The sequence below is a fragment of the Larus michahellis genome, chromosome W (assembly GCF_964199755.1).
Source record: "Larus michahellis chromosome W, bLarMic1.1, whole genome shotgun sequence".
Taxonomy (NCBI): domain Eukaryota; kingdom Metazoa; phylum Chordata; class Aves; order Charadriiformes; family Laridae; genus Larus; species Larus michahellis.
Window position 1 is genome coordinate 1,474,475 of NC_133929.1, and position 23,435 is coordinate 1,497,909.

At 45.9% G+C, this 23,435-nt stretch overlaps 1 protein-coding gene across 8 annotated transcripts in view; it reads left to right on the top strand.

The window, feature by feature from the left end:
* The window catches only part of LOC141735448 (zinc finger protein 462-like), a 103,739-nt gene that overhangs the window by 14,875 nt on the left and 65,429 nt on the right, over positions 1 to 23,435 (top strand). For all 8 annotated transcript variants that reach the window (XM_074568253.1, XM_074568251.1, XM_074568254.1 and 5 more), the window contains exons 2-3: positions 15,042 to 15,293; positions 15,788 to 21,243. In XM_074568253.1, coding sequence (XP_074424354.1) covers positions 15,074 to 15,293; positions 15,788 to 21,243 — 5,676 coding nt within the window. In that variant the 5' untranslated portion in view covers positions 15,042 to 15,073. The remainder of the gene's footprint in view (positions 1 to 15,041; positions 15,294 to 15,787; positions 21,244 to 23,435) is intronic.

Below are 23,435 nucleotides of genomic sequence, written 5' to 3' on the forward strand. Positions count from 1 at the left end.
GGAAGAGTTCATAAATAAACTTCCCAGGTGTTCTGTGAACTCTTTTAAGTCTTAAAAATCCAGTGATTGCTCTTTTGTCAACTTGGTGGGAGACAGAGGTGGTGAGTGGGGTTGCTTTTCCCCCAAGTTCAGGGACATCTTCCTATACTTGAAGCTTGTGAAGCGCTAGTATACTAGAACTTACTCTGTGACAGGCATGCCAGAGCTGGACTTCCTAACTGGAACTCTTGCAATTTATTGCCTATTTGGCAGGATTTTAAAATAATAATATTATAGTTCCCTGTCGTGGTTTAGCCTCAGATGGCAACAAAGAACCACGTGCCGCTCGCACGTGCCTTCCTAACACAGGAAGGATCGTAAGAAAAGGCAAGACTCTTGGGTTGGGACAAAAGCAGTTTAACAGAACAGCAAAGGGAACAGGCAAACAACAACAACACGGACAGGGGAATATACAAACGCGATTACGGGACCGCCGCTCCGCCGCTCCCCGCCGCTCGCCGACCGGCCGGACCCGGGACGCCCCAGCCCGCTTTTAAGCAGCAAGTTCCTGCCCCCTCCCCCGGCAGCTCAGGGTGGGCGTGGCTCACATGGCATGGAATACCAGGAAAAGTTAACCCTATCCCCACCGGAACCAGGACATTCCCCTTGAATGAATCCTCATTTTAAATGCTATTCTGTGATAGCTCTGCAAAAGTACGATTGTCTTCATATGCTCCTGAGAGCTGAATGACTGGATTAAGCAACCCACAGGTGTTTTCTCCCCATAAAAATTTGGTGATGGGAAGAGGGAATGCATATAAACCATGTTTTGTCTACGAAGATGAAGTAACTTCATCCCTACACTTTCCTACTTCCTCCACTGGTCCCATTCAGGAGATTTTTGGTTGAGGTTTTCTAAGTTTAGCACTTATGCATATGATGTGCTTACAGTTGCTTCTGAAACTCACAAAGAAATAGCACTGAAGAGTTGTGTAGAATTCAAACACCATTTCCCAAGGTAGGATTTTTTTTGGTTATATAGCTACATCTGTCGTGGTTTGGGCTGGGCTGGCCACTAAAATGAATGACACATGCTCTCTCTTACTTCTCTCCCCTTCAGAGAAGGGAGATCATCTCCCTTCAGGGAGAGGAGGATGAGAGAGAAAGAGACTTAGAAGTTTAAAAGAAAACTAAACTACTTCAATTAAATATTAATAATAAAAAGAAAAGATAATAATATAAAGAAATATATACACAATATATACAAAACCAGTATCAAGCTCCCAGGATGACGATCACATCACCAGCAGGCACTGGAAAAGTCCTGGACTGGACTTGGGGATGGACAGGAACTGAATTCTGGATCTGGATTCAGGAACGCACGAATTGGGATCAAAGGCAGACAAACAGAGTCCTCCTCGGATGCTGGCCACTGAAGAAAAAGAGAACTGACCCTTTATCCCTCAGCTTTTATACTGAGCATGATGCAGATGGGATGGAATACCCTGTTGTTCAGTTTTGGGTCACCTGTCCTGTCTGCTCCTCCCTGCAGGTGCAACCCCTCTAATGCTTTTCCGTTTCTGACCCTCCAACAGGGTGAATAACGAAGTTAGCTGACTTTGGTTGTTACAGCAATAAGTATAGGCAGGAGCCTCTCTGCATACCGTTCCTAGTCATAAATTATATAAAGATCAGGTCTTATCTATGCTAGAAGTGGATACTATCTGAAAACTACGCTGTTAATTTCGGAGAGTTCAGTTAGTTAGAAGAGGCTTAGCTGAAAAGTAAAATTACTGAAAAGTAAAATTGGTTCTGTTTTACCTCAAACCAGGACAAACATGGAGTTACCTATTTCAGCATTAGAAAGTATCAAGGGTGCCATCAAGATATATAACTTTTTTTTGAAGTATGGCTGCTCTGTTGGCTCTCTATAATTTTCTTTGCAGGTTTCATTTTCTAGTAGTTGGTAAGCTTGAGGGTTTTTTTTTTTGTTTGGTGGGTTCGGTTTGGTTTTTGGTTTTGGCTTGGGATTTTTTGTGTATGTGTTCATTTGTGGTTGTTTGGTTTTTTTTATAGCAGCGTTGGACAATTTTTAGAGGGCACTGGGTTGAACTTTCATCAGAAGTCATAGAATGGTTAGAGTTGGAAGGGGATCTTAAAGATCACCTAGTTCCAATCCCCCGCCATGGGCTGGGACACCTCCCACTAGACCAGACTGCTCAAAGCCCCATCCAGCCTGGTCTTGAATGCTTCCAGGGAAGGGGCATCCACAACTTCCCTGGGCAACCTGTTCCAGTGCCTCACCACCCTCACAGTAAAGAATTTCTTCCTGATATCTAACCTAAATCTACCCTCTTCCAGTTTAAAACCATTACCCCTCGTCCTATCACTACATGCCCTTATAAAAAGTCCTTCTCCAGCTTTCCTGCAGGCCCCCTTTAAGTACTGGAAGGGGCTATAAGGTCTCCCCGGAGCCTTCTCTTCTCCAGGCTGAACAACCCCAACTCTCTCAGCCTGTCTTCATAGGAAAGGTGCTCCAGCCCTCTGATCATCTTTGTGGCCCTCCTCTGGACCTGCTCCAACAGGTCCAGGTCCATGTCCTTCTTGTGTTGAGGACTCCAGAGCTGGACGCAGTACTCCAGGTAGGTTTTCACCAGAGCGGAGCAGAGGGGCAGAATCACCTCCCTCGACCTGCTGGTCATGCTTCTTTTGATGCAGACCCGGATATGTTTGGCCTTCTGGGCTGTGAGCATGCATTGCCTGCTCATATCCAGCTTCTCATCCACCAGCACCCCCAAGTCCTTCTCCTCAGGGCTGCTCTCAGTCTAGTCTCTGCCCAACCTGTATTTGTGCTTGGGATTGCCCCGTCCCATGTGCAGGACCTTGCACTTGGCCTGGTTGAATTTCATGGGGTTCGCACAGGCCCACCTCTCAAGCCTGTCCAGGTCCCTCTGGATGGCATCCTTTCCCTCCAGTGTGTCGACTGTGACACACAGCTTGATGTCGTCAGCAAACTTGCTGAGGGTGCACTCAGTCCCACTGTCCATGTCACCGACAAAGGTTTTGAACAGGACTGGTCCCAATAACGACCCCTGAGGAATGCCACTCGTCACTGGTTTCCACTTGAACATCGAGCCGTTGACTGCAACCCTTTGAGTGTGGCCATCTAGCCAGTTCCTTTTCCACCGAGTGGTTCATCCATCAAATCCGTGTCTCTCCAATTTAGAGACAAGGATGTCGTGTGGGACAGTGTCAAATGCTCTGCATAAGTCCAGGTCGATGAATTCTGTTGCTCTCCCCTTATCCACCATTGCTGTATCCTTGTCATAGAAGGTTACCAAATTTGTCAGGCAGGGATCTGGACAGGCTGTATCGATGGGTTGAGGCCAATGGTATGAGGTTCAACAAGGCCAAGTGCCGGGTCTTGCACTTGGGTCACAACAACCCCATGCAGCGCTACAAGCTTCAGGAAAAGTCTCTGGAGAGCTGCCTGGCAGAAAAGGACCTGGGGGCATTGGTTGACTGCCGGCTGACTATGAGCCAGCAGTGTGCCCAGGTGTTCAAGAAGGCCAACAGCATCCTGGCCTGTATCAGGAACAGTGTGGTGAGCAGGACTAGGGAAGTGATCGTCCTCCTGTACTGGGCACTGGTGAGGCCCCACCTCGAGTACTGTGTCCAGTTTTGGGCCCCTCACCACAAGAAAGACATTGAGGTGCTGGAGCATGTCCAGAGAAGGGCAACAAAGCTGGTGAGGGGTCTGGAGAACAAGTGTCATGTGGAGCGGCTGAGGGAGCTGGGGTTGTTTAGCCTGGAGAAAAGGAGGCTGAGGGGAGACCTTCTCGCTCTCTACAACTCCCTGAAAGGAGGTTGTAGTGAGGTGGGTATCGGTCTCTTCTCCCAAGTAACAGGCAATAGGACAAGAGGAAATGGCCTCAAGTTGCGCCAGGGGAAGTTTAGATTACATATTAGGAAAAATTTCTTCACCGAAAGGGTTGGAACAGGCTGCCCAGGAAAGTGGTTGAGGCACCATCCCTGGAGGTATTATAGAAGACATGTAGATGTAGTGCTGAGGGACGTGGTTTAGTGGTAACTTGCCAGTGCTAGGTTAATGGTTGGACTCGATGATCTTAAAGGTCGCTTCCAATCAAAATGATTCTATGGTTCTCACTGTCGGTCTCTTCTCACAAGTAAAAAAGTATAGGATGAGAGAAACGGCGTCAAGTTGCCCCAGGGGAGGTTTAGATTGGATATTAGGAAAAATATCTTCACCAAAAGGTTTGGTTTGGTGCAAAATATCTTCACCAAAAGCATTGGAATGTGCTGCCCAGGGAAGTCATTGAGTCACCATCCCTGGAGGTATTTAAAAGACGTGTATATGTGGCACTGTCCTGGTTCCGGTGGGGATAGGGTTAATTTTTCCTGGTATTCCATGCCATGTGAGCCACGCCCACCCTGAGCTGCCGGGGGAGGGGGCAGGAAGTTGCTGCTTAAAAGCGGGCTGGGGCGTCCAGGGTCCGGCCGGTCGGCGAGCGGCGGGGAGCGGCGGTTCCGTAATCGCGTTTGTATATTCCCCTATCAGTGTTGTTGTTGTTGTTTGCCTGTTCCCTTTGCTGTTCTGTTAAACTGCCTTTGTCTCAACCCAAGAGTCTTGCCTTTTCTTACGATCCTTCCTGTATTAGGAAGGCACGTGCGAGCGGCACGTGGTTCTTTGTTGCCATCTGAGGCTAAACCACGACAGGCACTTAAGGATATGGTTTAGTGGTGGACTTGGTAGCATTAGGTTAACAGTTGGACTCAATGATCTTAAAGGTCTCTTCCAACCTAAATGATTCTATGCTTGTATAATGTCACCCTTACCTGTCTTCTCTTTAATCCTAACCCATAAACTCTCGGTTAGCTCCTCATCCATCCCCAGGCAGAGCTCAATGCATTCCAGCTGCTCTGTCACATAAAGGACAACTCCCCCCCCCCCCCCATCTTCCCATCCTGTCCTTCCTAAAGAGCCTGTTACCTCTCTATTGCAACACTCCAGTCATGGGAACCATCCCCCCATGTCTCCATAATCCCAAAAAGATCATAGTCCTGAAACTGCACACAGATCTCTAACTCATTGAGTTTATTCCCCATACTGCATGCATTAGTGTACAGGCGCTTCAGAGAGGCATGTTGACTTCTGAGAAAGGGCTTAGGGAACTTCTCTATAATGGTGTCTTGCAGGCACTTCCTCACTTACATTCAAGTGCTGTAGGTAAATCCCACTTAAAACCCATTTTGTTAATTTTGTGTTCCGTTCTTGTCACATAACCCCAGGCCCTTTTCCTGTGGACCTTGTCCATCACTTTCTCACAGGGCTGCTGCTTACTCTCTCCTTCTCCTGTCATTCTTGGTTTAAAGCCCTCCTTATGAGGTCAGCCTTTTTCTTGACAAAAATAGCTTTACCCTGCTTAGTGAGGTAGGTCCCATCTCTCCCAAGCAGACATTAATCTGCAAACAGGGTCCCATGAACATAGAACCCAAAACCCTGTTGCCAACACCAGTTCTGCAGGCAGTTATTGACGTGCATTATCAGCGCCTCCCTCCTCACACCCTTGCCCCTCACCAGCAGGACTGTGGAGAACACCAGGGCCCCTATGTCCTTTACTGTCCCCAGAGCTCTTGTAGTCACTTCTGATTCTCTCCAGGTTTCCCCTATCAGTATCATTGGTGCTCCCAGGGAAGAACAGAAGTTGGTAGTAGTTAGAGGGCTGGATGAGCTTTGGCGGTCTCTCCACAATATCCTGTATCCAGATTCCCTGGAAGGCAACAAACCTCTCTAGATGATAGTTCAGATATTAACATCGTATCTGAAAATATGCCATCATTCTCAGTTCTATATGCCACGTGGACAAAAAGGAGGGGAGGAAAAAAAAAAGAGGCACGTGTGTTTCAGTTTCTTTTGATATTGTAGCTCGAACTAATAGTTTCTGTGTTTTTTTTTTCTCCTTTGAGCAATATCTGAATTTTACAGAAAAATGTGCGAATATTAAAGTAGAATTTTTTACAAAATGCTTCATCCTCATTTCAACGTGGTGCTTGGTAAAAACATGAAATTTAAGACTGTTCAGCTGTACCTAATATTAGCTACTGTAAGATTAACCTCTTCAATGAATCTGCGCTGCTTTTGTGGGAGAGATTGTTGTGATATTAAAGCTAGAACTCATTAGAAAGGTTATTTTTTTTTTTTTTATAATCAGTAGCCATTACTGATCTCCCAACTCTTTATTTTACTTTGTAGCTGAAGGGTTAGAAATTTTTCCAAAGTTATCCTCGAGGTTGCTGGCTGTTGTCTCGACAGCGTCAGAATATTAAAGAATGTTAACAGTATACACTAGCGATGGTTGTTGTTTAACTCTTATTTTGCCGGTCTGAAGTGGTTATGTTTATCCTTTAAAAAACCTCAATTTCTTTTTTTTTTCCTCCCTCCTTCTGATTCTTATTTTGTAAACTAGCTTAAAGTTTCCCTAAAGACACACAGAAAGGTTTTTGTGTTGTTTCTAAAGGGGTCGAAGTTAAAAGAGGAGAGATTCCCACCACCCCTCTTCTACATAATGGAGCTTTCAGGGAACCTCTTTTAAAAGGCATAGTTACAGCCTTTGTGTTGAAAGGTGTATCTGCTGCCGGGGTTTGCTGATGCAGATAATCTGGCTGGTGAATAACAAAGGTCATTAGACTTCGGAATCTGGCAGGGGAGTGGTGTCTTCTGTGCGAAGAAAGACGACTCCCTAGGGACAAGGACAGGACAGTCTGGAGGGGGATCTCCTTTCTGCTTTCCCGTCCTCCTGCTGGGAGGTTACAGTGTTTTCATTAAGTCTGTAGAAGTGTGTAAGACTGTTGCTGGAATTAATAAAAACATTTATCATTCATGAGTTAAAAGAACTTTTGGACATCTTTGCAAATGATTGTTCAGGAAGAAAAAGGTGCTGTTTTGACAGCACATGAGAACAGATACTATTTGGGGGGGTAAATCATACAAAAGAGGGAGAGTCCTGTTCTTAGATGATGGTGTTTTTGTTTTGTTTTGGCTTGGTTTTTTGTATCATCCAAGGTAAAAAAAAAAAAACTTGTATACTGGAGATGAATCTGAGAGATAAGTGAGGCCATATTGTGCACAGGCAAGGAGCTATGAGCCTCTGAGTGCAGTTGTCTGAGCTAAAATGGCCGCTCCCAAGGCTCAGAGGAGTAGGGCAGCTTAGTGAGTCTTAAAGCTTCAGTGGTGCAGGGGCTTATACCTCATGAAAGTGCAGTAAACACATTCAGCAGAGCTGTGGCTTCTTTGGTTGAGATGAGAAGACTAAGCTTGGGGAACAGATAGTGAAAAAATGGATGATCTGCTTTTCTGTGAAGCGCTCTAAATGCGAGAGTCATTTGCTCTGTGGGGAAAAAAAAATGTTTTCAGGTCTAATGGAGTGGGGCTTCACTCACTACTGTAATTTAGTCTCAGGACAGATAGTAACTTCTTCCACAGCGTTTGATCTGGTGCTTGCAAATAAAAGCTCGGGTATCTTGGTATTCAAAGACCACTTCCTCCAAGCTCAGGATCGGTGCATCCCTAAGAGAAAGAAATTGGCCAAGGGACGCAGGAGACCCGCATGGTTGAGCAGGGAGCTTCTGAAAAAGCTCAAGTGGAAGAAGGGAGTTTACAGTAAGTGGAAGAAGGGACTGACCACTTGGGAAGATTACAAGAATGCCGCCAGGGAGTGCAGGGATGAAACAAGGAAAGCCAAGGTCTCCTTGGAATTAAACCTGGCCAGGGATGTCAAGCTCAACAGGAAGGGCTTCTACAAGTATATTGGAGGCAAAAGGAAGACCAGAGAAGTTGTGGGCCCACTGTTGAATGAGACAGGAGCCATGGTGATGGAGGATGCGGAGAAGGCGGAGTTACTGAATGCCTTCTTTGCTTCGGTCTTTACTGCTCGGCCCAGCCCTCAGGAGTCCCAGACACTGGGGGAAGTAACGGGGAAAGAAGAAGACTTCCCCTGGGTTGAGGAGGATCAAGTGAGGGATCAATTAGATCAATTAGATATTCACAAGTCCATGGGCCCCAATGGGATGCACCCGAGAGTGCTGAGGGAGCTGGCGGAAGTCATTGCTGGGCCGCTCTCCATCATCTTTGAAAGGTCCTGGGGAACAGGAGAGGTGCCTGAGGACTGGAGGAAAGCCAATGTCACTCCAGTCTTCAAAAAGGGCAAGAAGGAGGACCCGGGGAACTACAGGCCGGTCAGCCTCACCTCCATCCCTGGAAAGATGATGGAACAGCTCGTTCTGGGAGGCATCTCAAGGCATGTGGAGGAAAAGCAAGCTATCGGAAGTAGTCAACATGGATTCACCAAGGGGAAATCATGTCTGGCTAATCTGATAGCCTTCTACGATGGCATGACTGGATGGAGAGATGAGGGGAGGGCGGTGGATGTGGTCTACCTTGACTTCAGCAAGGTGTTCGACACGGTCTCCCACAGCATCCTCATAGGGAATCTTAGGAAGAGTGGGCTAGATGAATGGACAGTAAGGTGGATAGATAACTGGTTGAAAGACAGAGCTCAGAGGGTAGTGATTAGGGGCACAAAGTCTAGTTGGAGGTCAGTGAGGAGTGGTGTTCCCCAGGGGTCAGTACTGGGTCCAGTCCTGTTCAATATATTCATCAACGACCTGGGTGAGGGGATAGAGTGCACCCTCAGCAAGTTTGCTGATGACACAAAGCTGGGAGGGGTGGCTGACACACCAGAAGGCTTTGCCACCATACAGAGAGACCTGGACAGGCTGGAGAGTTGGGTGGAGAGAAACCTTATGAAATTCAACAAGGGCAAGTGTAGGGTGCTGCACCTGGGGAGGAATAACCCCATGCACCAGGACAGGTTGGGGGCTGACCTGCTGGAGAGCAGCTCTGTGGGAAGAGACCTGGGAGTCCTGGTGGACAACAGGATGACCATGAGCCAGCAATGTGCCCTTGTGGCCAAGAAGGCCAATGGCATCCTGGGGTGCATCAAGAAGAGTGTGGCCAGCAGGTGGAGGGAGGTCATCCTCCCTCTCTGTTCTGCTTTGGTGAGGCCGCACCTGGAGTACTGTGTCCAGTTCTGGGCTCCCCGGTTCAAGAAGGACAGGGAACTGCTGGAGAGGGTGCAGCAAAGGGCTACCAAGATGATGAGGGGACTGGAACACCTCTCTTATGAAGAAAGGCTGAGGGATTTGGGTCTCTTCAGTCTGGAAAAAAGACAGCTGAGGGGGGAACCTTATCAATGCTTATAAATACTGAAAGGGTGGGTGTCAGGAGGATGGGGCCAGGCTCTTTTCAGTGGTGCCCAGGGACAGGACAAGAGGTAATGGGCACAAACTTGAGCATAGGAAGTTCCACCTAAACATGAGGAGGCACTTCTTTACTTTGAGGGTGTAAGACAGCCCCCCTCAGCTGTCTTTTTTCCAGACTGAAGAGACCCACATCCCTCAGCCTTTCTTCATAGGAGAGGTGTTCCAGTCCCCTCATCATCTTGGTAGCTCTCTGCTGCACCCTCTCCAGCAGTTCCCTGTCCTTCTTGAACCGGGGAGCCCAGAACTGGACACAGTACTCCAGTTGTGGCCTCACCAGGGCAGAGTAGAGGGGGAGGATGACCTCCCTGGACCTGCTTGCCACACTCTTCTTGATGCAGCCCAGGATGCCATTGGCCTTCTTGGCCACGAGGGCACATTGCTGGCTCATGGTCAACTTGTTGTCCACCAGGACTCCCAGGTCTCTTCCCACAGAGCTGCTCTCCAGCAGGTCAGCTCCCAACCTGTCCTGGTGCATGGGGTTATTCCTCCCCAGGTGCAGCACCCTACACTTGCCCTTGTTGAATTTCATAAGGCTTCTCTCCACCCAACTCTCCAGCCTGTCCAGGTCTCTCTGTATGGCAGCACAGCCTTCTGGTGTGTCAGCCACCCCTCCCAGCTTTGTGTCATCAGCAAACTTGCTGAGGGTGCACTCTATCCCCTCATCCAGGTCATTGATGAATGTATTGAAGAGGACTGGGCCCAGTACTGACCCCTGGGGAACACCACTCATCACTGACCTCCAACTAGACTCTGTGCCCCTAATCACGACCCTCTGAGCTCTGTCTTTCAACCAGTTATCTATCCACCTTACTGTCCATTCATCTAGCCCACTCTTCCTAAGCTTCCTTATGAGGATGCTGTGGGAGACTATGTTGGCCTCTTCTCCCAGGTGAATAATGACAGGACCAGAGGAAATGGTCTGAAGTTGCGGCAGGGGAGGTTTAGATTAGATATTAGGAGGAATTACTTTACCGAAAGAGTGGTCAGGCACTGGAACAGCCTGCCCGGGGAGGTGGTTGAGTCCCCATCCCTAGAGGTATTTATGAAACGTCTAGATTTGGCACTTCAGGGCATGCTCTGAAGGGCAGAGATTGTAGGTTGTTGGGGTGTTTTTTTGTTTGTTTGTTTGTTGTGTGTGTGCGTATGGTTGGACTTGATGATTTCAAAGGTCCTTTCTAACCATGAAGATTCCATGATTCTATGATTAATCAATGAAGTAATGAAGTGTTTAGGGAAGATTGCTGTTACTTATGTTTCCATTGTACTTTTGTAGTCTTCCTACTCTTCTTACTGCCCATCTCTTCCTCAAATTCATATCCCACCAAAGATATGTCCCCAATGACAGACCATAATGGAACTCTGTAAGAGTTATAATAAAGAGTGGAGATGTTCTCAGTGTTTGGTGGAATTAATTCCAATGCACAGCATTCTATTCTGGATACACATATTTGCGACGAGCGAGGGAAACAAGCAGTCGACTCAATATGAGTGATAAAGCAAGCTTCAGCTTTATTGCAGCTTCATCAGACTTTTATACTCTTACACTTAGATATGCCTATTTGTCTTACAACTATTGGCTGTGCACTAAAGATTACATTATTCATACTCCTCCTACATGTGGTTTCTTGGGTCCGGGTTTGTTCCTGTTCTCTCACAGTCTACTTTCTCAAAGTTGTTTATCTGACTTAAGGAAGGTCAGCACGGCCTTCAGCATCTTTCTTATCAGCGTGACTCGGAATTCTCCATGCAGGCAGGCATAGCTTACTTCTGACAGTCCTGCATGGGGCCGTGCCCGTTCTCATATAGCCATTCCTCAACAATTCCCCCTTTTTCTTTTTATACTGATTGTACAATCAACACGGTATTGTTAACATGTAGTAGGTTGCGTAAAATACAATGATATGCAATTTTCACTACAATAATTATCGCTATCAAAATGCCAAGCCAGCGCAATACTTTTTTAATTAAAGCCTCTGTACCTTCAAAGTGTGCTCCTGTCTCTCTCCCCTTCTCTGACCCAAGACAGCCTCCTTATATCCTGCACTGGATTGAGTGGAGAAGTACAGGCTAGAGTCGCTGCATGCATGGCCAGTGCACGCAGCGAGTCCCACCAGACTCATGATCCAGCTTTGCTAACAGCAGCTGTCTGATACGTGACTACATTGTTGTAATCCCTTCTTGTTATCTTCTTCTGCGAAGGTCAGGTTCTCATGGATACACACATAGTTTTTAGAGCAACATATTCTACAACTCGTACAAGGGTACGATGCAAAGCGGCATTTACAGCTGATCATATAATGCTTATTAAACACGGCAAACAGCATACTAAACATAACAGACAAATTCCTTCCACACAGGCAATGAGTATAATTTGCCTCAACCAACCCCACCCCCAAGTCCATCCAGCAAAGAGATTTCACCCAGTGGTCTCCACAAGTTGCTGGTTCGGTCGGTGCAGTTCCTGCAGCTGGGCATGGATGGATTTGGAGTGGTCACTTAGATTCATACAATACAGTCCTTTAAAATCTTGACAACCATGTCTGTGAGCTGAAAGCAAAAAATCAGTAGCAGCTCTGTTTTGCAGCGTCGCATATCGAATACTATCTACATCTAGCAATAACTCAGAAATAGCTGTACTAGTAGCATTGTTAAACTTATCCTTGGCAGCAAGAGAGTCCTTGTTATCACAAATCCTTGGCAGCAAAAGAGTCCTTGTTAGCTAGAGCGCATGCGGACTCCCTGTTCTTGCTGGTACTGTGCTTTGATCTTCTTCCACAACAGGCCAAGATTCTCAAGCAGCTGGATAAGGTGTCTGTGAGTCCATCACAGGCTTATGTCATCCAAATGTTTTGCTTGCCAGCACCCGAGGCTGAATAACAATTGGTGTGATATATGTGTTTTCCAGCACCCAGGTGCGAGTCCCTTGAGTGTATTTACAATCCTCCTCGCCGATCTTCCGTTGCTTTCCCATATTCCACCCCCTTGCTCAAGAGACCGCTTCTGCTGGGGTTCATTTTAGTCTCGCAGGGTATAACACAGAGCAATCTACTAAGGCATGCAATAACATAGACACACAGAGGAAAAAACCCAAAAAACATATCTCTATGGTACTGCTTTGAATCAGGTGTCCTATTTCTCTTTTTCTGATGCTTTCTCGTAATGTGTATGGCACACTTTTGTGCTAACGTGGCACATTTCCTATCTAATTGTTCCTGTTTGGTTTCTTTTTTTTTTCTTTCTTTTTCTTTTTTTTCTCTCTTTTTCATTTTTTCTTTTTTTTCTTTTTTTTCTTTTTTCTTTTTTTTTCTTTTTTCTTTTTTTTTTCCCATCACTTACGACTGACATAAAAGTCTGCCTTTGCAACAAGAGCTCAGTTTCTCATTTTTCCTTAAGTTTCTCATTTTCCTACAGAGCATCCTATAGACTTTGTCTCAGCTCCTTTTCCCAATCAACCATGATCTTATAGACAAACAACAAACAACCAGCGATACGCCCTGCACGGGCGAGCCGTTCCCGAGAGTGTAAATGTGTCGGCTCGTGAAAACTCCCCCAATATTTCAGGACTTCCATCGGTTCTACAACCCATGCTGGTGTATCTACCTGGGGCGCGCTCGCCTTACGTCTAAACACTGTGTATACACAAACTTCTTCACTTGACGGAGTGTCAGCCCTAGTTGCATACGAGAACAGTACCACCCCGGGCAGAACACCTGCTCGAGGGGAGTCACCTAACAACACTGCACACAACAAAAATCAAACAGTAGCACACATGCTGATCAGCAGGTATAAGCTGGCGCCCACACACACTTACACAGCAGACATACAAAACCAGCACTTCTATCTCAGGGAGACAACTGGGGAGGGGAGGGGGCGAGGCGGGCAATGGCAGGAGCAAACAGCTCCGGCTCTGTCCTTCTCTGCTGACATTCTGCCTCCTCCATCGGCCTCAGGTGGAGCAGAGGGGCTCAGCAGGGGATCGTCCCAGACCTTCGGACCTGGCCTGTTCGATCCCCCTCCCGTGGGTCGTAATGCTGCAAAAGCCCCGGCTGCCGTGGCTCGCTCCGCCTTCATAGCTTGTAAGGTCGATAACACCAACCGCTATGTCGTCGCTAATGGTGATGCCTCTTTGTCTCCTTTACTTATCACTTCCCACAGTTTTTTCCCAACAGCCTCCCATATTTCTGGTTTAAAAGCTGTCTGGGGCTCTGGTGCGAATCCATTCTCTCTGCACCAGGTTAACAACCTTCGGAGCATACGCTCATCGTATTTCACCCCTCTCTTAGAGAGGATATGCAGGAGAAGTCTTAATATAGCCCCTTCTTCTTTTGTTACTTGTTGCCCCATCTCCTGCCCAGTTTAATCAGTTTGAGCAACTGTTTCGCTGGTGTTTCAATCCCTCTCTTAGACCATAGCTGCGCCTAAAGGGCTTACTCCCCGCTTTTCTAAAAAGCGTTTTAAAATTTTGAAAGCTACCTCTCTATCCATCGCGTATTGTGTAGACCTTCTTAATTATCCGGTCATTTGCAGCCTTTCCCTTTGGTAGCCTTCACTCGGACGGCGAACCCCTTCTTTATTATCCTGGGTCCAAGCACGGATCAGACACGTCTTGTCGCTGATCTTCTGCTCCCTGGTCGCTGCTACCAGTGCTTCTCCGAGCTCGCTGTCCGGTGGAGAACAAGGAGTGGGGTCCCTGTTCGGGCGCCACTTGCGACGAGCGAGGGAAACAAGCAATCGACTCAATATGAGTGATAAAGCAAGCTTCAGCTTTATTGCAGCTTCATCAGACTTTTATACTCTTACACTTAGATATGCCTATTTGTCTTACAACTATTGGCTGTGCACTAAAGATTACATTATTCATACTCCTCCTACATGCGGTTTCTTGGGTCCGGGTTTGTTCCTGTTCTCTCACAGTCTACTTTCTCAAAGTTGTTTATCTGACTTAAGGAAGGTCAGCACGGCCTTCAGCATCTTTCTTATCAGCGTGACTCGGAATTCTCCATGCAGGCAGGCATAGCTTACTTCTGACAGTCCTGCATGGGGCCGTGCCCGTTCTCATATAGCCATTCCTCAACACATATTTAGATCTCACTTTGCAATTATGCTTATGTTTTCCACTGAAGTTAGGAATTATAGGATTTTGAAAAGAAAGACAAGTGTTTCCATTTTAAGGGTTTTTTTAATTGCTGGTAATAAAACTGGCAGGACTTTCTCAGCTTCCAAGAAGGTTAGAGTCTTATATAAGCAGAAACCACTGACATCTGTTTGTAAGTTTCAGTGCATGAATCTTTGGGAGTAACGTGGTTGTTCTTCTAGCGTATAGCTGCTAGTATCTGAATGAGACAAACTTCCTAACAACAGCTCTCTCCTGAGTAATGGAAAACCTGCCCATTGAAAAAGTCCATTGAAACAGTAGTCATTTGTCAGAAGGTTGACTGTAGCATTGATAACATCAACTTGCAAGTTACCTAGATAGGGCTTTCTTTGAATCAAAAATGCCTTGATGCCTCTTAAATGTTGAGTTTTAGGCTGCAGTAATTATGGTATTTCTGGAAATCATTGTCATGTGATAGGAAGCTGCTAATATATTTTTCAGAATTCAGTTAAAGGCATTTCTGCAAAAAACAAAACAAAAAGCTCACAAACCCAACGAAACAGGGAAAAACAAACCAAACCAAACCCCTGCCTCTTTCCTTCTCCTTTCCTTGTTTTTCTTGCAGAATTTTCTAATGCAGAAGATCATTCCTGAACCATGGAGGTGCTGCAGTGTGATGGCTGTGATTTTCGAGCTCCATCCTATGAAGACCTAAAAGCTCACATTCAGGATGTTCATACTGCTTTTCTGCAGCCAACAGATGTCTCTGAGGAAAACCCTAGCCATCCAAGGTCTGGCTCCATGAATGCTAGCAACCAGACTGAGATTGAATTTTCTTCTGTAAAGGATGAATTTACAATTGCAGATGAAATAGCAGGTAAACCTGAACCTTAAGCCCTTGTCTCACATGTGACTTATTTCAGTGCCTTTTAATTGGTATGTTTCAGTGTGATTTTTAAAAACTGTTATCTTTATCACTATGAAAGTGAATTATATTTAGTTACAGCCATATTTTTTTCTGTAAATGCAAACATGTTTGGATTTTTCATCTTGCTATTTTTCACATGCTTCTTCATATTGCTTCTTTTCCTTGCTTTACACTGCCATGAGCTCTAGAAGAGTTTTGAACTTTATTAGTGTACCTTTTTATTTCAAGAGGCTTATTTTGGAAATTGTCTATCCCAATTTCTGTAACATCTGTTAGTTTTCTGACCGTTCTCATATGCACAGGTCTAATCATAAATAAATGAGGGAATCCTGGTGTGGTTAATGTGTTCAAGATGTGTGTGTATTCATATGCATACAGGGTAGATGGGGGGAAACTGTCTAATTTTATTTATTTACATATTTACTTTTAAATTCTTATTTTAGGGCAAAATGCAACAACTCAGATGGGGACTGGAAGTTATAGCCAGAGCCAAAGTTTTCATGGTCAACATATGGCTCCAAATCCTAAACCAACCAACAAGTTTTTCCAGTGCAAATTCTGTGTGCGTTACTTCCGATCTAAAAACCTCCTCATAGAGCACACTCGCAAGGTTCATGGAGCAGAAGTTGGGGGGAGCTCAATAGGGTCACACACTGCTGGATCCTTAAATTACAACATCATGATGCATGAGGGGTTTGGCAAAGTTTTCTCTTGCCAGTTCTGCACCTACAAATCACCAAGGCGCACAAGGATTATTAAGCACCAGAAAATGTATCACAAAAACAATTTGAAGGAGAGTTTAACTCCTACTGCTGCCTCTGCTGTATCTGAATTGACATCTGCCTCTGTGCCAGCGCAGGAACCCTGCAAGGAATTGCCTGCAGAGGTGGTCGAACGGAGCATTTTGGAGTCCATGGTCAAGCCTCTAACAAAGTCCAGAGGCAACTTTTGCTGTGAATGGTGCAGTTACCAGACACCTCGAAGGGAGCGCTGGTGTGACCATATGATGAAGAAGCACCGCAGCATGGTAAAAATACTGTCAAGTTTGAGGCAGGAACAAGACAGAACCAGTGCACTTGATGTGCAGAGTAAGAGTGCCCAGAATGCCTCCCCAAACTCTAATTATATCTCTATGAATGTGACAGGATGTGATATGTTGAATGCTGATGTCTCAAACTTAAGAAGCTCTATGGGCAATTCCCTTATCAGTCTCAACTCTTCTATATCCTCTAAGTTTTCTTCTGTGTCTTATCCTCAAATGAAGTCTAAATTACCTCACAACTCGGGTATAGTTAATTTGTCTGACAGATCCCACTATGGAGTTGCTGACATGACAAATTCTGCTGACTTGGAAACAAACAGTATGCTAAATGACTCCAGCTCAGACGAAGAGCTAAATGAAGTGGACAGTGAGAATGGCTTGAACTCTGTGGACCACCAGACTTCAGGAATATCTGCAGAGCAACTGGTGGGATCTGATGGCAACAAGCTGTTGGAAATGAAAGGGATTCCCTTTAGAAGATACATGAACAGGTTCCAATGTCCTTTTTGCCCTTTCCTCACAATGCACCGCCGAAGCATCTCCCGTCATATTGAAAATATCCACCTGTCTGGGAAGACAACTGTATACAAATGCGATGAATGCCCTTTCACCTGTAAAAGTTCGTTAAAGCTTGGAGCTCATAGGCAATGTCATGCAGGTACAACATCAGACTGGGACACTGTGAATTCTCAGGGTGAAAACATTGTCTCCTCTTTGAATGACAACACGGTTTCTTATGAAAATGTAAATATAAACAGAAGGAAGTCAGCTGGGATGATGGAAACAGTGCAGCAGCAACAGCAGCAGTTGCCTCAATCCCATTCACAGCATCCTTATAAGTGCACAATGTGTAACTATTCTACCACTACTTTGAAAGGCCTCAGAGTTCATCAGCAGCACAAGCACTCATTTTGTGACAACTTACCCAAATACAATGGACTGCCATCCAACATGCCACAAGAGAGTGAGGCAGATGCTCTCACCTCTGTCAGCACAGTGAAGAAAAGCCAGACCTCAATTCTTGGTCTCTCGTCTAAAACTAACTTTGTTGCTAAGGTTGCTCGGAAGGTGTCAAATGACTGCCCTTTGGATCTCTCACCAGTGAAGAAAAGAACTAGAATTGATGAAATAGCAAGCAACCTGCAGAGCAAAATAAACCAAAACAAACAGCAGGAAGATGCTGTGATTAACGTAGAGGATGATGAGGAAGAGGAGGAAGATGAGGTGGAGATAGAAGTGGAATTAGACAGAGAAGAAGAACAAACAGAACCAGTGGTGGAGGTTTCTAGTTCTTATGCACCCCAGCAAATGTGGGGGAGAGAGACTAATGATTCCCAGAAGGATGCAAACTTCAGAAACGTGCATCACGATTATAATTCCACCAATGGAGCAGAGATCGAGCTCACTTTATCTGAAGATGAGGAAGATTATTTTTCTTCCATTAACATGAAAGATCGACAGAGTCCTAATGCCTCTGTTCTGGGAAGCCAGCCAAATATGTATGGCCCTGATCAGAACAATGAAAATGGGGAGATTAACGACTCTGGCAGGCTTTACTATTGTAAACACTGTGATTTTAGCAACAAATCTGCCAGGAGTGTTAGCACCCACTACCAACGGATGCACCCCTACATAAAATTCAGCTTTAGGTATATCTTGGATCCCAATGATCACAGTGCAGTATACAGATGCCTTGAGTGTTATATTGACTATACGAACTTTGAAGATCTACAGCAACACTATGAAGAGCATCACCCTGAAGCTATGAATGTATTGAACTCTGATCACTCTGATCTGATCTACCGCTGTCGCTTCTGTTCTTACACTAGCCCAAATGTTAGAAGCCTGATGCCGCATTACCAAAGAATGCACCCAACAGTGAAAATTAACAATGCAATGATATTTTCAAGCTATGTTGTTGAGCAGCAAGAGGGGCTAAACACAAAGTCTCACACACTGAGAGAGATCTTGAATTCTGCTCCAAAAACTATGGCAACATCCACCCCCATGGCTCATGGGACTACCGTGCCAGCAAGTTTTAACAAAAGTGCCACAAAGAGTTTTAGTCCTGAATGTGAAAATCAGAAGGCACCTTCAGTCAGTTCTGTGGTTGTTTATGACTGTGATGTGTGCTCATTTGCAAGCCCTAACATGCATTCAGTTCTCGTGCATTACCAGAAAAAACACCCTGAAGAAAAAGCATCGTATTTCAGAATTCAGAAGACCATGCATATAGCTTCTGTTGACAGAGGCTCTGCCCTGGCTCAAATGTCTTTTGATATGGGGGTGTCTGTCTCCTCAAAACTGTCAAATTTGACTTCTCAACCTCCACCTCCCCCACCACTGCCCCCAGACCTTGCTCTTGAACTCTACTATTGCAAACACTGTTCATACAGCAACCGTTCAGTTGTGGGAGTGCTTGTCCACTACCAGAAAAGGCATCCAGAAATAAAGGTCACTGCCAAGTACATCAGACAGGCACCCCCTACTGCGGCAATGATGAAGACTGGCGAGCTGCCACCTGGGATTCAGAAACTGCCAATGTCAGTGCAGCAGTTGAGATGTGGCAGTTTTGAGAGCTCCGTGAATCCCCTTGAAAATGAAATGTTCTTCTGCCAGCACTGCGATTATGGAAACCGGACCGTGAAAGGTGTGCTCATTCATTATCAAAAGAAGCATCGTGATTTCAAAGCCAACGCAGATGTGATTAGGCAGCATACAGCCACCATTAGAAGCCTTTGTCATCATAACCAGAGGAAATCATCTGGCAGCCTGCCTGCTCACACCTCCAGCACTGAACAGGACAAGACAAAGCTGAGAGCCCTCAAATGCAGGCAGTGTAGCTACACATCACCTTACTTCTATGCATTGAGGAAGCATATTAAGAAAGACCACCCGAATCTGAAGGCAACGGTCACATCCATTCTGAGATGGGCATTTTTGGATGGCTTGATAGAAGCTGGTTATCACTGTGAATGGTGCATTTATTCACATGAAGAACCGAGTGGTTTGCTTGTGCATTACCAAAGGAGACATCCTGAACATTATGTTGACTATACATATATGGCAACTAAACTCTGGGCAGGTCCGGATCCTTCCCCTCCTACTCTAGTGATGCTAACAGAGGCAAAGACCTATAAATGCAGAGAGTGCATTTTTGAAGCATCTTCCATTTGGGATATTACTAATCACTACCAGGCTTTTCACCCTTGGGCTATGAATGGGGATGAATCTGTATTGTTAGATATCATTAAGGAGAAAGATGCTGCTGAGAAAATTGGCACACAGCTTGATGAAGTTAGGGCCAGGATTAATTCTGAAAACCAGGTAACATCACAGATGGACCAGGATGTGGAGAACCCCAGCCTTTCCCAGGAAAAAACTGTTCAGCTGACTTCTGCAAACCCTGCCATCTCCTCCACTCCATATCAGTGTACGGTTTGCCAGTCTGAGTACAATAACTTGCATGGCCTCCTGACACATTATGGCAAAAAGCATCCTGGCATGAAAGTGAAAGCTGCTGACTTTGCACAGGACATAGACATTAATCCAGGGGCTGTGTACAAGTGCAGACATTGCCCATACATTAACACACGCATTCATGGTGTCCTTACACATTACCAGAAACGGCACCCATCAGTAAAAGTCACTGCTGAAGATTTTGTGCATGATGTGGAACAGTCGGACGACATCTCACAGAATGACATAGAAGAGACGAGTAGGATTTTCAAGCAAGGGTATGGTGCATACCGGTGCAAACTATGCCCTTACACCCACGGCACACTGGAGAAGCTCAAAATTCACTATGAGAAATACCATAATCAGCCTGAATTTGATGTTTTTGCTCAGTCACCACCAAAAGTGTCTGCCTCAGTGGAGCCAGACATGGTAACTGAAATCAAGGCCTCCCCAGAAATTGCTGCTCATGGTGTTGGAGAAGTCTCTGTCTCAGCACCTCATTTCTCCAGTTCTCACTTAATGTCTCACACAGTGTTCCGGTGTCAGCTCTGCAAGTACTTCTGTTCTACCCGGAAAGGGATAGCCAGGCACTACCGCATTAAACATAATAACGTTCGGGCACAACCAGAAGGCAAGAACAACCTCTTCAAATGTGCTTTGTGTTCCTACACCAATCCTATCCGCAAAGGGCTTGCAGCACACTACCAGAAAAGGCATGACATTGATGCTTACTACACTCATTGTTTAGCAGCCTCCAGAACAGTAAGCGACAAACCCAATAAAGTTATCATTTCATCTCCTCCCAAAGATGACATTCCTCAGTTAAGTGAGGAGCTGAGGAGGGCTGTGGAAAAGAAGAAATGCTCACTTTGTTCCTTTCAATCTTTTAGCAAAAAAGGTATTGTGTCCCACTACATGAAGCGTCACCCTGGTGTTTTCCCTAAGAAGCAGCATGAGAGCAAGTTGGGGGGTTACTTCACTGCCGTGTATGCTGATGAACATGAAAAGTCAACTCTAGCTGAGAAAAGGAATGGCTTTGAAAAGCCTGAGGTGGAGAGTGAGGCTCAGGAAACTGAGTGGCTTCCCTTCAGATGCATAAAATGTTTCAAGCTATCCTTCAGCACAGCAGAGCTGCTGTGCATGCATTACACTGATCACCACAGCAAGGATTTGAAGAGAGATTTTACCATACTGGGAAGCAGCACCTGCTCTCATAATGCTGTCTACCAGTGCAAGCACTGTGATACTACATTGCATAGCATGGCAGAGCTGACCTCACACTTGAATAGTCACAATGAAGAATTCCAGAAGCGTGCCAAACGTCAGGAGAGGAGGAAACAGCTTTTGAGCAAGCAGAAATATGCAGATGGTTCTTTTACAGATTTCAAACAAGAGAGGGTAAGGATCTGTGTGTCTGGTCTCCTTCTCTGATTCCTCTCCCCGGGGAGAAAAACAAACCACAAGCTGTTCTTCTATACCCCAAGAGGCTCCTTATTACTAATACCCACTTGCATGTTCTCTTTGACAGCCAAATGAACGCAGGTTAATGCGTGACTTAGCGTATCAATGGGCTCTACAAGTCAGTTACATATTCTGATTTCCTTCACAGAACGATAGGGGTTGCAAGGGACCTCTGGAGATCATCTAGTCCAACCCCCCTGCCAGAGCAGGGTCACCTTAGAGCAGGCTGCACAGGAATGCGTCCAGGCAGGTTTTGAATGTCTCCAGAGACGGAGACTCCACCACCTCTCTGGGGAGCCTGTTCCAGTGCTCTGCCACCCTCAAAATAAAGAAGTGCCTCCTCATGTTTAGGTGGAACTTCCTATGCTCAAGTTTGTGCCCATTACCCCTTGTCCTGTCCCCAGGCACACCTGAAAAGAGCCTGGCCCCATCCTCCTGACACCCACCCTTGAAGTATTTATAAGTGTTGATAAGGTTCCCCCTCAGCTGTCTTTTTTCCAGACTGAAGAGACCCAAATCCCTCAGCCTTTCTTCATAGGAGAGGTGTTCCAGTCCCCTCGTCATCTTGGTAGCCCTTTGCTGCACCCTCTCCAGCAGTTCCCTGTCCTTCTTGAACCGGGGAGCCCAGAACTGGACACAGTACTCCAGTTGTGGCCTCACCAGGGCAGAGTAGAGGGGGAGGATGACCTCCCTCCACCTGCTTGCCACACTCTTCTTGATGCACCCCAGGATGCCATTGGCCTTCTTGGCCACGAGGGCACATTGCTGGCTCATGGTCAACTTGTTGTCCACCAGGACTCCCAGGTCTCTTTCCACCGAGCTGCTCTCCAGCAGGTCAGCCCCCAACCTGTCCTGGTGCATGGGGTTATTCCTCCCCAGGTGCAGCACCCTACACTTGCCCTTGTTGAATTTCATAAGGTTTCTCTCCACCCAACTCTCCAGCCTGTCCAGGTCTTTATTTATGGTGGCACAGCCTTCTGGTGTGTCAGCCACCCCTCCCCCCAGCTTTGTGTCATCAGCGAACATGCTGAGGGTGCCCTCTATCCCTTCATCCAGGTCGTTGATGAATATATTGAAGAGGACTGGGCCCAGTACTGACCTCTGTGGAACACCACTTGTCACTGGTCTCCAACTAGACTCTGTGCCCCTAATCAGTACCCTCTGAGCTCTGTCTTTCAACCAGTTTTCTATCCCCCCCACTGTCCATTCATCTAACCCACACTTCCTAAGCTTCCTTATGAGGATGCTGTGGGAGACCATGTCAAAAGCCTTGCTGAAGTCAAGGCAGACAATATCCACTGCCCTCCCCTCATCTATCCATCCAGTCCTGCCATTGTAGAAGGCTATCAGATTAACCAGACATGATTTCCCCTTGGTGAATCTGTGTTGACTACTTCCAATAGCTTTCTTTTCCTCCACATTCCTTCATTCTCCACCTATTCCTAGGCTCCATGGAAAGCTCTGCTCCTTCCAATTGTTTCCTTCAGGATTTTCCCTATCTTTTTTCCTTCTTCCCACCCTTACGAATGGCTATCTCTATCTGACAGTTATTTATTCTTCTATCGCAATGCTGCTGTTTGCTTTCTCATAGAATCTTTAGCACATTTCCCATTCTACTCCTCATCAATGTACCTTGAAATAACACATCAATTCCCTTCTCAAGCTTATCTATTTCAGTACATTTTCTGATAAAGAACCTGATGTTTATGTGCATCGGTCCAATAACTTCAAGCTTTGGACAAGTGTTCCTGTGAACAGAGGACCAAATTCTGCTACTCTCTTCTGTACCCTTCTCCCCATCTGGAGTAACTCTACTTGCTGTAGAAAAGCATACAATTGGGCAGGGGGGGACTGTGAAAGAACATGTCTTGGTCTTGCAAGTTAAAAATGAACGGTCTTATAGGGGATTACTTTTATGCAGAAACTCAAGGTTTTTCCTGTCTACATCCTGTCCACCTATTGTGAGGGCTTTAATGCAAATTGAGGTTGAAGTTTTGCACAATAGTATGTTGTAGTGGGTTGACCTTGGCTGGATGCCAGGTGCCCACCAAGCTGCTCTATCATTCCCCCTCCTCAGCAGGATGGGGGGGGAGAAAATAAGATGGAAAAAAAGTTGTGGGTCAAGATAA